The 14,186-nt window shown below is 43.3% G+C and overlaps 2 protein-coding genes and 1 non-coding gene across 14 annotated transcripts in view; 2 read left to right on the plus strand and 1 right to left on the minus strand.

The window, feature by feature from the left end:
• Positions 1–3,161: 3,161 nt before the first annotated feature.
• On the plus strand, positions 3,162–3,254 carry trnar-ucu (transfer RNA arginine (anticodon UCU)). The gene is made up of 2 exons: positions 3,162–3,198; positions 3,219–3,254. It is a non-coding gene; the product is annotated as a tRNA-Arg (tRNA).
• Positions 3,255–3,819: 565 nt separating this feature from the next.
• On the plus strand, positions 3,820–7,072 carry LOC120825431 (fibrinogen-like protein 1). The gene is made up of 7 exons (XM_040187039.2): positions 3,820–3,965; positions 4,629–4,797; positions 5,348–5,507; positions 5,634–5,731; positions 5,807–5,895; positions 6,352–6,557; positions 6,670–7,072. Exons 1-7 carry the CDS (start codon positions 3,909–3,911, stop codon positions 6,902–6,904), a joined length of 1,014 nt encoding a protein of 337 aa, XP_040042973.1. The 5' UTR covers positions 3,820–3,908; the 3' UTR covers positions 6,905–7,072.
• The window catches only part of mtus1b (microtubule associated tumor suppressor 1b), a 42,608-nt gene continuing 35,494 nt past the window's right edge, over positions 7,073–14,186 (minus strand). For 6 of the 12 annotated variants that reach the window (XM_078080191.1, XM_078080193.1, XM_078080194.1 and 3 more), the window contains 8 exons: positions 11,941–12,064; positions 11,736–11,826; positions 10,687–10,792; positions 10,411–10,484; positions 9,761–9,859; positions 9,381–9,497; positions 8,748–8,845; positions 7,073–8,259 (listed from right to left, as the gene is read on the minus strand). In XM_078080191.1, coding sequence (XP_077936317.1) covers positions 8,046–8,259; positions 8,748–8,845; positions 9,381–9,497; positions 9,761–9,859; positions 10,411–10,484; positions 10,687–10,792; positions 11,736–11,826; positions 11,941–12,064 — 923 coding nt within the window. In that variant the 3' untranslated portion in view covers positions 7,073–8,045. Of the gene's footprint in view, positions 8,260–8,747; positions 8,846–8,956; positions 9,285–9,380; positions 9,498–9,637; positions 9,860–10,380; positions 10,485–10,686; positions 10,793–11,735; positions 11,827–11,940; positions 12,065–14,186 lie in introns of those variants that run through there. The other 6 variants (XR_013450597.1, XR_013450599.1, XM_078080190.1 and 3 more) reach the window with 6 other exon arrangements.

Genomic DNA, 14,186 nt, shown 5'->3' on the forward strand with positions numbered 1-14,186 from the left:
GCTTATCCTTCATATGGGGGGCTGGAGTCAATCCCAGTAACTTCTTTAGTAAATGGGTTACCAGTTTATTTTGTCTGACACTGAAGGCTACGTCATCGCACCACTGGAGGGGGCCGAAACATGACGTTATGAAAATTAGTTTAAGGATTTGTAGTGTTGACAATATTACAGCGCATCGGACATGCCGATCAGCATCAGAGAGTACAGGGGAGTCAATATAATGTGTTCAAATCTTTTGTTATGCTCACAGTGACTGAATTGGGATTGAGAGGAGGTAGTGAACGGAAGTGAAATACTTAAATCTCCAGGCTTCTGTAGATTAGATTAGATTCAACTTTATTGTCATTGCACAGAGTACAAGTACTGAGGCAACGAAATGCAGTTTAGCATCCAACCAGAAGTGCAAAAAGTGCAGAGTATGTGCATATGTAAAGTGTATATGTGAATAAATAGATATGTACAGTAAGAAATAGATATGCGATATGAACAGTAAGAAATGGATATGCAATATGAACAGTAATTGGGACAAGAATAGCAGCAATTGAGGTAATAAGTTTAGGTATGATAAGTATATGTAAAGTGGAGGTGTAAGTATTAGTGGTGATAATAAGTGAGATGAAGTGAAAGGGGTATTAGTAATATTATATTTAAGAGGTATGTAGGTATAAGTACGATTAATACAGTAATAAGTGGTAGAAAAAAACATTCTGGTGCAAATGTTCAGTGGCTGGAGGAGGGTGTGTGGCAGTCAAGCCAGGGTGGAAGTACAGTCACTGAGGGAGATGTGTGGGGGTGGGGGGGGCAGAGTTCAGTAGAATGACAGCCGCAGGGATGAAGCTGTTCCTGAACCTGCTGGTCCGGGAACGGAGCACCCTGTAGCGCCTCCCAGAGGGGAGAAGGGCAAACAGTCTGTGGCTGGGGTGAGAGCTGTCCTTTTCGATGCTGCGTGCCCTCCGCAGACATCTCTTGCTCTGGACAGCCTCAATGGTGGGGAGTGAGGAACCGGTGATGCGTTGGGCAGTTTTCACCACCCTCTGCAGTGATTTACGGTCCGCGACAGAGCAGCTGCCATACCATACTGAGATGCAGTTTGTAAGGATGCTCTCTATGGTACAGCGGTAGAAATTCTCTAGAATCTGAAGAGACAGATGGGCCTTCTTCGGTCTCCTCAGGAAGAAGAGACGCTGGTGTGCTTTCTTTACCAGGGATGAGGTGTTGAGGGTCCAAGAGAGGTCCCCAGAGATGTGGACACCCAGGAACTTGAAGCTGGCGACACGCTCAACCTCCATCCCGTTGATATGGATGGGGATGTGTGTGCCAGTTTTCTTACAGAAGTCCACAATTAGCTCTTTGGTCTTCTTGGTGTTGAGGGCCAGGTTGTTGTCGGCGCACCACACCGCCAGGTGCTGGACCTCCTCTCTGTAGGCATCATTGTCACTGATGAGGCCAATCACCGTTGTGTCGTCTGCAAACTTGACAATGGTATTAGAACCATGTACAGGTGTGCAGTCGTAGGTGAAGAGAGAGTAGAGGAGAGGACTTAGCACACAGCCCTGTGGCACGCCGGTGTTCAGGATGAGGGTTGATTAGGTGTGGTTCTCTACCCCAGTGTTTTTCAACCTTTTTTGCGTCAAGGCACACTTAAGACACAGAAAAAATCTCACGGCACACCAACAACCGGAAATGATATGAAAATCAATCCCAAACATAGTTTCAGCATGAGCATAATATACTCTAAGAAATCAGAGGAAACACGTGTTCTATTTGTTGTGTTTTATTAAACTTAACATCATCCTAATGCAAAGATGGCACAGGCTTTATGCCCAGGTATCTCTTAAGCCTAGTTTATCCTTCTGCGTTTTCCCTTGCGTCGCTTTTCGCACTTCCATGCGTCCTTGCGTGTGTCGAGCCATTTTTCTGCGACGCAAGCCTCCCGCAGCGCACCAGGCTGCGATTGGTCCGCTAACTACGTCCTTTACGGAGTCTCGCATTTCCGCTTTCATAGCCCGATACCGCCATTATTAAAACGAAGAATGTGTACGAGAGAAACGGATCAGCTTTAAGAACTTTTGTCGGAAGAAATGCGTAAATATGAGCGCTAATACAAGCCGTCATTGGCGGCTTGTATAAGCGGGTTGGATTCACGGAGGGAGATCGCCGCAAACGCCGGAGGTGCACAAAGTTGTGGAGGAAAATACGGGACTAATGTGTCCGTGACGAAAAACAGCAGTGGCGATGCACGGGGCAATAAAGTCTATGATAAATAAATAAACAAATAAATAAATAGACGTGACTCTTTAGGTCGTCTTCAACAAAACACGTTACTCCGCCTGTTGTTCTGGAGGTGAATTACTCTGCAACGCACGCAGAACCATGAATTGAAACGAGTGCGTCGACGCAGACGCAAACGCAGAAGCATGCGCCAGCCTTAAATCTCACTTTTTTAAATTGTCGCCTCAGCAAATCTGCCTATTAATTACGCTGCGTACCGCCATCCACAGGCAGAGGGGAGTATTGAGCCTTCATACCACCAACAGCGCGACGACACACACACAAACACACAAGTTGGCTCTTTTTTTCACCAATGAAGTGACAGTATGTAAAAAATGATTTTTTTTCACGGCACACCTGACAGCCTGGCAGGTGTTGAAAAACACTGCTCTACCCTAACAGACTGGGGTCTGTTGGATAGGAAGTCCAGTATCCAGTTACAGAGGGAAGTGTTGATACCCAGGTGACTGAGTTTCGTGATTAGTTTGGAGGGGATGACAGTGTTAATGTAGTTCATGTCGATGTGTCCTTGTTCCAGATACGTAACGTAACTTGAATGGTGGGTTTAGAGTCCATGGTGTCTTGAATGAATGTCTTAATACTTTGCTGTGACGTAGTGCGCATGTGATGCGTATGTAAATGTGTGAGTGGGCGCGCGGCGGGAGGGAGACGACGACGGCTGCTGTTCATTCAACACAAACACGCACGCGCAGAGAAACCAGTAGCTTTAAAAAACAGTTGCGCTGTATATCCGTCCAGACATGAAGGAACCGCAGTTCCGCTGTAGCGGTCAGCCAAATTCGTCCTTCCCTCAGCTTCAAAAAAATAAACACATCAGTCATCGTTAATAGTTTAGTTCAAGTAGCTGTTTGACGAACAAACCAACAGGTGGCTCCGTGGCGCAATGGATAGCGCATTGGACTTCTAGTCAAGCTCTGTGAGGAGAGATTCAAAGGTTGTGGGTTCGAGTCCCACCGGAGTCGAATTTTATTTAGTTGCTTCAAATTGTTCTTTGAATGAATAAATACAGTATACAAATATATCGACTTTTCTTAAGTTATGTTTTATCTTCTAAACAGACACAGACAATACGACAAAAATTATATGTTTTTTTCAAAGCATGTGAATGTGTTAGGATGGAACCACTAAACACAAGTATGAGTTAAAATGAGCATATAGGATAAGGGATATGTTCCTTTTGTTGAGGCTTGCGTCAACGTTGAATGGAGGTCTTAATACTTTTGGTTGCTTCTATAAGTAAATCAGATCTACATCAAATGATTTCTACAAAAACATAAGTTTGCAATCCATTAAGCGTTTCATGCAACTCAAAGTTGAGCAGCATTATGCAGCTCAACATTTACAAAAAAGTTAGTAGCACATTTACAGCTACAAACACGGAAATAGGAAATGTATATCTTGAAAAACATAGCTTTCAGATCAAGTGGAGAGAGTGGAAATCACTTAAACCACTAGATGGAGGCTATTTTACAAAATGTCAGTCTGTGTGCTGTTTAATAATCTCCAGTCAAATATCCAAACAGGACAGAGGGGAGGAGAGAGAAAGCTTGTGAGACTCCAAAGACATTGTAAGACCAGAGAACAGTTTGGTTTAGTCCCCCATCATATTACTGATTATGGGAAGGCTGAGGATATTGACAGCCTTTCTGCTTCACATGGCCTCCTCTCTGGCGGTAAGGATCATCATCTCATTTTCAGTATATTATACCCTTATTATACCGATCAGTCCATATTCCTTGCAGATATTTATTTTTGTGCACAGATTTAGAGTAAGATTTTGTCTTCATAACATAGTCTAGAGGTGGTTGTAGGTTGTATGGGTATTATTTGTTTATTTGCTAAATGACTTATAAATGCTACAATTTTTGCACTGACGTTAAGACATAGGTGAAGACAAAGTAGACATGGTGGGCCAAATATCTCAAGTGGTACACTTTTATGTACATTTATGTACAAGATTCTGTACCTTGATTGAGGATTTGGGGTTCAGGGTTTATCAATTTATTAAAGATAAAAAATAAAATAATTTAGCAGTTCCACAGTGGGTAACGCAGGGTCCAAGATTAAATTAAATTCTAATAGCCTCTGTAACGATGCAAGAACACGTCTTGGCGGCAGCCTTTGATATAAACTTAAACAAGTTTCCGCAGCGTGTTGTTATCCTCTAAGCCAGTTGGTTTTATTTTTAAAAAAGATCATAGTTTTTTAATTCATCAGAAGCCCAGCTTATTTTTATTGACAAAGGAGATTCTAAAGGGTTTGTTTGATTTGTTTAATTGAAGAAGTTGTTGGCGGGATGTACCAGTTATTAAATTAGGATTTGTTTCTCTGTCCAGGCTCCTGTGCCGTGTGAGGAGAAGGTAAGCAATCTTGAGGCGGAGATCCGGGGTCTGATTAAGGTGATCAACGACCAGCATCGCTACATTCAGGAGCTCCACAACAGCCAGGCACAGCAGCTGCAGTACATACCCAACTCCCACCTGGGCCCGGAGAACCTCCATAGAGGTAGGGATGGATTTCCATTTGTATTCTACCTTCACTTTACTGCATTTGGCTGTCCTACCTACCTAATGCACAAAGTTAGACTTAAGAGGCAGTAGTTGGTAAAGACCCAAACAGAGCTCAACGGAAGAATCAATGTCAAATCTTAGGACCTGATATCAAATGATGAAGGAATGCTAATCTTGTTTTGAGCCTGCTGGACTTGTAAATGGGCAACTTGTTAGCCAAAGCAAACTTGTGAGGCAATCAGCCAGGTCTTGGTGTAAGTTTTCCACCTCCAAGTGTCCAAAGAAATATTCAGAAATGCAAGCCCTGCTTTAAAGCCCTGAGAACCAACTTTTATCGGGCAGCCAATCAGCAGTAAGTATTTTGCGTAGTCAACACCTCCATCCTTGTCATGACCCTGGAACTGCTTCACATGGGGAAACAAAAAACTTTCAGCTAAGAAGAATCCCACAAACATCTCTCTGTGTGTCATTTCTGTTTGCATGTATTGTTTCCAAACCTGTATTTACCTGCCTGGTTTGAATCTTGTGTATATTTGTGCGGGCAGACTGCTCTGAGGTGTTTGCAGACGATAACGTGGCCAGCGGGCTATATGTGATACGTCCTGATGGCTCTCACACTGCGCTGACAGTGTACTGTGACATGAACAACGGAGGAGGATGGACTGTCTTCCAGAGGAGGAAAGACGGCAAAGAGAGCTTTGACCGGTGTGTGTCCGTGTGTGTTCTATGGTTTGCACACATAAAAAAAGACAAACTGAATTGAATTGAATTTGCATGTTTAGTGAAATTTGACATTGTAAGTGAATCAGAACGGGCCTGTGGTGTGTGCAGAGCGTGGTTGGAGTACAAGCATGGATTTGGAGACCTCTACTCACCTAATGGAGAATTTTGGCTGGGAAATAAACCTCTACATGATCTCACTTCTCAAGGTGTGTCTATCTTTATGTTCTTGTGTGCGTACATTTAGTTTGACATAATGTTGCCTCTGTTACTGTGTCTTCTAGGAAACCACGACCTGCGGATCGAAATGGAGGACTTTGAGGGAAATCAGCGCTATGCTGAGTACAAGAACTTTAAACTGGATGATGAAAAGGTGAACAGAGAAAATGCAAAAAATCAAACGAGTATGAGAGTGTAAAAATAAAAAGACACCTATTCCAGAGGTAAGGGTTGTAATAAGAGGTATAGCAGTAACAAGTTTATATTTTTAAAGTTTACTCATATAAAGAGCAGAGTTATCTCATTCTTGTTCGTGGAATTGAACTCATTTATGGAAAATGTTTTAAATTCTGCAGTCTGGATTACATCCATTTCTGTCTGTAATCCTTTTAAAAAGACTTGTCAGTCTCTTCTCTTGCATTTCTGATTCACATCCTTTTTGATGTCCTTAGCCTTACCTTCTATTCTTTCCCATAACAGTAGGGGTCTTGTTTAGTCTACGATGGAAACAACCTCAAGGACATCTGGCTTCACGTAAAAATACCAAAGTACGTTTGCCACATCCATGATTCATTCCATTCTTTTATTTAACTCCCCTGTTCACTCAAAGGACCAGTACCAGTTACATGTGGGAGAGTACACTGGTAATGCAGGAGACGCCCTTGCTGACGTCCGTGGTCCCCCCTCTGCCGGGAAGAAATGGACCAGTCCAAGGAGTGGGGTCAAGTTTAGCACCTTTGACCAGATGAATGGCGGCGATGTGGAAAACGATGGCAGGTGCATCAGACACAGCAAATCAGGATGGTGGTTCAGCAGGTATGATACTAATTGCGTTTTTAATACTTAAAAACACAATACTTGAAGAACCAAACGTGCAAACGATAGAGGAAAAACAATTTTTGTTCCTTTGCATCCTGCGGCAATTTAGGTGTGACTCAGGCAACTTGAACGGTCACTACTACAAAGGGCCGTATCAAGCGATGGCTGATGACGGGGTGGTGTGGTACACATGGCACGGTTGGTGGTACTCTATCAAATCTGTGGTCATGATGGTACGAGCTGCTGACCGTGACCATCCGCCACCGGCCAACGCAGCGTTGCCAGGACAACTTGACCCCAGCAAAGCGGCAGGCGACGCCATTCACGTTGCTCGTCATCAATAGTCAATTGTCGTTACAATAAGAGCTGAAAACACAGTTTACTTAAATCACATCCATTGTAGGGTACGAACTGAATGAAGTTGTGGTCATCTCACATCCTTTTTTGCCTTCTTAGCTTTTTAATAAATGTGAATCATTGCATTTACTGAAAATTAAACAATTTCCTTGATCTAATTTCATGATGTATTTATTCCATGTCCAAAACAAACGGAGCATAGTGAATTGAGGCAAAGACAGACAAATTGATTCTGTAAAACAGAGGTGAGTTACTGGCCAGTTAGGAAGAGACTGGGATAAATGATTACTGGTCGGTTTTCACCTGAGCAAAGACAGATATTAAATCATACTAGTTCAGCATTGCCTTGACACAGTGAAGGGGGGTGCCCGCTGTTCCGGCCAGCACACAGGGTTTGTGTCTCTGCCGCCCAGATTACATTTCGCACTGTAGATTAAGGTAGAGGTTGTGAGGAGATAACAGATTTGCATTAGATCAAAGGATCATGTCACTAATTTAGGTCACTTCCTCAGATGAATGAACACATGAGTTCCGGTTTGTCCACAGACGGACACTAAGTTCATCCACTTCTTCCAGAGGTCCAAGGCTTGTGAGTTATTCGTTCTTTAGAGGAAAAAAAGTCCTCTTTAAAAAGAAGGTAAAAGGCAAAATAATCCATGCTTATCCATCGAGAGGTATTTTATGACTTGTCAAACCTGAAAAGTCTCTTGACAAACACGTGTCAGGAATCCAAGGTTTTTCTCATCCAAATCTTGAGAAGCAAGCAGTATAAAAGAACATGATGAGGTGTACAGCATATTGGAATAACAGGTTAGGATAGTCATAACAAGAAGGAGGCGCCTTGTACAGACCCTGAGGTGTGCCTGTTATTAATGCTTTCTTCTCAAAGAGAAGAGGAGAACCAGGCCCTTGGCAGATAGCAAGGTCATACATAAGTGCATCTGTGCCATCTGTGCCACTACAACATTGTTTTAGTTCCTAGAAAAGTGTCTTTTCTGCAATTAATTTCAAGTGTATAGGTTCATCATTGACATCCAGCCACACTGCTGTGATGGCAGCCTTTCTCTTGTAAAGGTTACATGGACAAATAGGAGGTCACAGGAGAGGAATGGCTTGCCGTTGCAGTTGCTATCTGGGCGATAAGGGTGCAATTGTGGGGAAGGAGGCAGAGTTCCGGGGCGAGCCAAAGGGCGAGGTGGGTGAGAGGCGGCGGGGACTCGCCAGCAGATCACCGTTGTGCAGCTTCCACAGCAGCTCCTCGTTCTCCATGGACAGACGTTTGTTGACCTTGGACTCTTTCTGCAGCGTCTGCTGCAGTTTGACCTGTTCACTGGACAGTTGCCTGCGGGGAGACAGAGAGCTTGGCTGAGTTGAGGGAAGACACACAGGTCTAGGACTGTAAGGAGGTCAACTTTATCAAAGCATGAACTCAAATCTAACAAGAACTAACAGAGGGAAACCGTCGACGAGTCATCCACTAAATATATCCTCGCATTTGCAATGTCCATGTGGTCACTGGGTTGTTTTGGTCTGCTTTCACTGGAAATTCTCTTTACATTCCAACAAATGATGCGGGGAGAAAAGGACAAGGTGTCAGCCGTTACCATCAAGTACCTATCGTTCTCGCAGGACTGCAATAATACCAGAATACAATAATAAAGTTGCTATTTTCACAGCTGGGAGTCACAACAAGGACAATAGCCATATTTGTTGTTTCTTCATTTGGGTTGAGTCTAATTGATTTGTGAAGCAGAGGCGAATGGATAGGCTCAACAATCCTGTTGTAATAGCAGACGGTGAGATTGAAGCCTCTGCAGCTGGAGTACGTACTTGGAGAGAGCAGCGTGTTTGTCCATCCTAGCCTTGTAGTCCTCGTTCTCCTGTTGGACCTTTGTCAGACACTCCTCCAATTTCACATTGGTCTCCAACTGTGACAAACAAAATGACTGGTTGCTTGTATATACATACAAGCTTTTGACCAATTCTTCCAATATCCACGTGATCCATCCATCCATTGTCAAACTACTTATCCTGCATACAGGGTTGCGGGGGGGCTGGAGTCCATCCCAGCCAACTTCGGGCGGGGTACACCCTGGATCGGTCGCCAGCCAATCACAGGGCTACACAGAGACACACAACCATTCACACTCACACTCACACACCTACGGGCAATTTAGAGTCACCAGTCAACCTGATCCCCAGAGCATGTCTTTGGACTGTGGGAGGAAGCCGGAGAACCCACGCAGACACGGGGAGAACATGCAGACTCCACACAGAAAGGCCACTGGGCGGAGTGGAACCCAGGACCTTCTTGCTGTGAGGCGACAGTGATAACCACCACACCGCCGTGCCGTCCTATCCCTATTCCTATCCACGTGATGTTATTTTTTAATTATTAGACTTGAGAGACTGAAAAAAACATTCCAAGATGATAATATGTGATAGAGAAAGACTAGTGCCTACCAGTTTGTCCATCTCCATGAGCTTCTTCTCCCTCTGGTGCAGCTGGTTGTTCTTGATCTCCAGCACCACCTTAAGACTGTCCAGCTCCTGCTCCAGGTACATTGTGTGAGAGTCCTTCTGCACAAACAACACATGAAGCATGGATGCTCTCTTTGGGGAAAGCATAGACAAATATAGTAATATTGATTATAAGTCACCATGTGCTGACGCTTAACATTTGATTTTGGTTAGCTAAGAAACCTTAGGTATGCTTGTACCAGTAGGGGGAAGCAGAGAAGCATATTCTGTCCGTCAATCTCCGCACCTGTAAACTCTTTGTGTTCTGTCAGAGCAGAGAGTCAATGACAGACAGCTACCATTGTAGATGTAACTATCTTTACCAGATTCTTGTCAGTGTGCACATGCCGCCTCCTCTCCTCTTCTGCTTTCAGCTTCTCATTTAGAGCCCCGTTCTCTGCTGACAGCTCACATATTTTGTCCTGGTAGGAAGGGCACAGGATCATTTTGGGGTTGATACATAGCTTTGTTTCATAAAAAAGTTAGGACAGCTCAGTGTAAAAAAACTGTCTTTTTATTTCTTTGACAAAACAGTGCAAAGAAATGGTCCTGCTGCGTAATCATTTTTCAAAACAAACTGGAAAATAATCTTGTTTGATTGCTGCGGGATCTGTTTAGGGAGCAACCACCATGCGCTTAGTCACCGCAGTAAATGGATCATTGCATGTGCATGCCAGCCTCTTTTTAAAATGAGTCAAACTATTGAAATTCATTGTTAATAGTGATAAAACCAATAGTACCCAGAAAATGTTTTCTATCAAATAGAACAAAAAAAAGGATATCATAGCAAATAAATGGAGACCGATTGCAAAACAAAAAAGGTTAACGTCTTTGTTCAACGTGTCTCTGGTTCTAGGAACACAAATTTTATAGTTTGGAAAAACACATTCAAAAAATACTTTGCATCAAGTGTCCTTGGTCTTTGTTTCATTATGACATTGACCTTTTAAAATCCAGTGTTACGGTCTCTTACAGAAAGAGATGTTTCAGTCTCCTTCAGGGTTCTGCTCAGTTTCTCCAGATCTGTCTGCTGAATCCTTTTCAAGTCTGAAATGAACAAACACAAATTGATAATAAACAGCAAACTGCATCAGCAATTGGTAATAACGTATCTAAAAAATGTAATTAATTATATCAATATATCTGAACTGTTCAATATGTAAATCACATAAGATGGTTGGTGTGTTTTGTTAAGCTAGTAATATTGCCTATTCCCAATGTGGAACTGTGAAAGGTGTTGAGTACACACCTTCTATGGAGGTCACATACTGCAGTCTAAGAGACTCCATCTTCTGGCTGTGACTCACTTCCAGGTTGTTCTTGTCTGCTTCCTGTTGGCTCCTCAGCTTCTCCACCTAATGGAAGACGGTGCAAATCAGGGCAAAGTGGTTGACTGGGGGTCGTTGTGGCGCAGGGGGAAGAGAGGGTGCGCTGGGAACCACAAGGTTAGTGGTTTGAGTCCCGGTTGCCCCTATTGAAGTGCCCCTGAGCAATACACCTAACCCCTAATTGCTCCCCAGGCAAAATGTAAAAGCTATGGGTTAAAAATGTAATGAAAGTTGCTTTGGATAAAAGCGTCAGCTAAATGACCTGTAACGTAATGGGTTCAGTGGAACTCGTCTGCCTCTTCCTGTTAGTTTTTTACTGTCTTTGTCAGTGTCACATATTAGAAAAAACATTGTGATTCTTCTATTGCAGTCCAGACTGTTGGATCATATCTTTTGATTAGAATTTAATGGAAGGGGTCAGTGGAGAAGTGGGAGGTAATACTGCAGCACAAACACAACATGGTTACGTGGAGGAAAAGTGAAATATACTTTGAAAGGCTCCTCCTCAATCAATTTGTGTACAAATGGAACCGTAACTTGAGCTTCATATTTATGTTCAGGCTGCAGTATGTTTACTGATAATTTCAATCAATTGATTCAGAAGTATAACCTTGGAGGCAGCAAGGTGTCTGCTGGATCTAAGCTTTGCAAATCTCATCAATTCCATCATCTCAGAGTTTGACTATCACTCAAGATTTAGAGGTGATTAGACAAGCATGCACTGACCACATATCAAACGCTTTTCTTGCACACATATAACTAGATTAATCCATTAAGTCCACGTATCAAATGTCCTGTTGCAATACGTGAGATAGTCACCTGTCCAGTTCAACTCAGTCATTTTATCATACTTGGTTTTATGGGAGAGACATTGTCTCTAAACAGCATTTTACAGCTATCTCCTTGCTACTGTGTATGCAAGAGGACTGAGCAACACAGTGTGTGTGTGTGTGTGTTTGTTTATTCTGACCTGCTGTTCCATCAACCTGCGGCATTTGTCTGCCTCCTCCTGATACGTCTGATGGACTTTGTCCCACTCTGTCTGGTAAAAGCTCCGCAGTCTGGCACACACAGAGGAACATGCTGAGACCAGTGGATTTAGTATAGCCTTTCATTTCCATACAACAGCGTGGTGACACTTGCTGTGAGCACAACAGCAGAAGCTAATGCTGCACCTGTCCTCCAGCTGCACAAGCTCCTCCTTATGCTGCTCTTGCAGCCGGTTAAGGGCCTCCTCCAAACTGACGTGCACCTCCTCCTTCCCCTTCTGGAGACACTCGCAGCACTGCGATGACGCCACTGGAGGGAGACCAGAAGAGCCTGAGCAAATGTTAGTAAGACTTTATGACTGAAAACACTTGAATGATTTGTGACTACTGTTCTGGAATCACTGGTTCTCATGACATTACTAGGAAAACTGTGTTATATCTTTTTAAGAACGTAATGTACAAGAAGGGCATAAACACAACTAGAGTTAAACATTTTGAAACAATATCTCAAAATAAAGAGATAGAATACAAAATGGAATGACAATAAATATAAGACCAAGAGATATCTTCTGGATAAGGAGAGCAAAGAATGACCATGTTTAGAATCATTATTATACAACTTAAGATCTCAGTACAAAATCCTTTTTGAGGCCAGATGTAGAGTTAGATATCCAACACAGAGCTACTCGTTTGACCATTTACCGTTTTAACAATAATTAGGTGTCATTTTTGTAACACACCAACTACATCCCCATATTACAATATGTCAGTCTAGACAGAGAGGAACTGTCTCAGCAGGTAATGAATGACGTTCCCTGAAAACTGCATTCCAAGTTAATTACTAATTTAAAAAAGATGCAACCCTGAAACAACTGCCAGCCAGCTCATAAGTAGGAATCAGTATGAATCATTCTCTCTCTCACGAGCACATGCAGGCCTCTCTCTCTGCGGGCGTCATCATTTCACACAATTTCCGATTCTTTCCGAAGTCTGTTTGTAATTTGGAACTATTTGGTTAGCTTTTGAAGCAGTAAGCTTATGTATTGGAGCAGCAGAACCGGAGCAGAAGACATGGATGCCATCACTGAATCAGAATGGTACATTTAAAAATAACAAACCCTGTACACATACAGTGACTGCATTGATAACAATAACCACGTTGTAACAACTGGCTGCAGCTGGGACAGGTGCTGTTGCCCTCTGAATGGAGCCCTGTAGTGAAAGCGCCTGTCAAGATGGTGATGGAGACACAAATCCAGCAACAACTGAGAACAGCTTGAAGACAAGCTTGCTCTCTGCCATAATACCGTGTGCGTGTGTGTATTGGGCGTCCTCTTCTCCCTTGCATTGTATTGCTGCACACATTTTGTTCACTATCAGTTATTTAGTGAATGTTATTCTTTTTACACTGGGTTCTCCAAAAAGTTGCTGTCTGAATAACAGTGCGATGTGCAGTGCTTGGAGTTTCCATATTTACGCCGTGTACCTCCACATTGTAAATCACCCAATGAGACGGCAACAAGTCATTCCTGTTCAGTTTGAAGTGTGTGTGTGTGTGTTTCCGGTAACAGAAGGGATCTATACACAGCTAACATTCCTCCGGTCTGTGAGGAATAAGATGAGCCGCGAGTCAAACACACAGTAAAATGAAATATTATAGTCACTGCGGTGTCGTGGTCTTGGCGGTGCTCCTCCCACTAATTGACCGGCACAGCTGTAAGGCATTCACCAATCAAGCTCCAGGCTTTATATTCTCCAGCCTTCCCAGATTGTCAGTTCGCAGACCCCGACTCACCAATCCTTGCCATGTTGTTAATGTCTTTTTGTCTGCCTCAGGTCCTCTGCCCCTCTGGATTCCCAGCACCCTGTGTAGTAGACTAAGCCTGCTGCAGCCTGCTGACCATTCCTCCAGCCAGCTCACAACCCTGCACCTCCTGGTTCTTTACAATAAAGACTATTGAACCTTTTCTTCTCTGTGTTCTGCTCTTGGATCCAGCACCACAAACAACATGACATGCAGACAGAGTGGGTGTTTAAGGAGGAAAGTGATGATGAACAGGAAAAGGCTTTCAGGTTTGCTCTGCTGCTGTGCGTTTTGCAATTTAACACAGTAAATGTGTGTGTGTGTGTGTGTGTATACTGAAATGTTTGTACTTAAATTGGTCATGGTTGTTATTGCTATACAGATATGCATGTGCATGTTTGTGTGGAGAAATACTTTCCTTGCTGTTACCATGTTGATCCAGTAAACTGTTGCTGTGTCCCTTTGGTATGTTTGCTCGATAGCAGGTGTGTGTGTGCGACCTTTTCTGATCCTGTTGTATCTGCCTAACAGGCAGAGTAGCTATTGACATCATAGACATTCCCAGCTATCTGACTAAAATCTGATTATCGGGGTTGTTGTGGCGCAGGGGTAGAGTGGGTGCACTGGG

Source organism: Gasterosteus aculeatus, chromosome 9, assembly GCF_964276395.1.
Source record: "Gasterosteus aculeatus chromosome 9, fGasAcu3.hap1.1, whole genome shotgun sequence".
NCBI lineage: Eukaryota > Metazoa > Chordata > Actinopteri > Perciformes > Gasterosteidae > Gasterosteus > Gasterosteus aculeatus.

Bases quoted from the DNA above. Each gene is read 5' to 3' on its own strand.
- LOC120825431 (XM_040187039.2), top strand. From the start codon at position 3,909: ATGGGAAGGCTGAGGATATTGACAGCCTTTCTGCTTCACATGGCCTCC. The intron at 3,966-4,628 runs GTAAGGATCATC...TTCTCTGTCCAG, and splicing joins ACATGGCCTCCTCTCTGGCG to GCTCCTGTGCCGTGTGAGGA. The intron at 5,896-6,351 runs GTGAACAGAGAA...GTTCACTCAAAG, and splicing joins TTAAACTGGATGATGAAAAG to GACCAGTACCAGTTACATGT.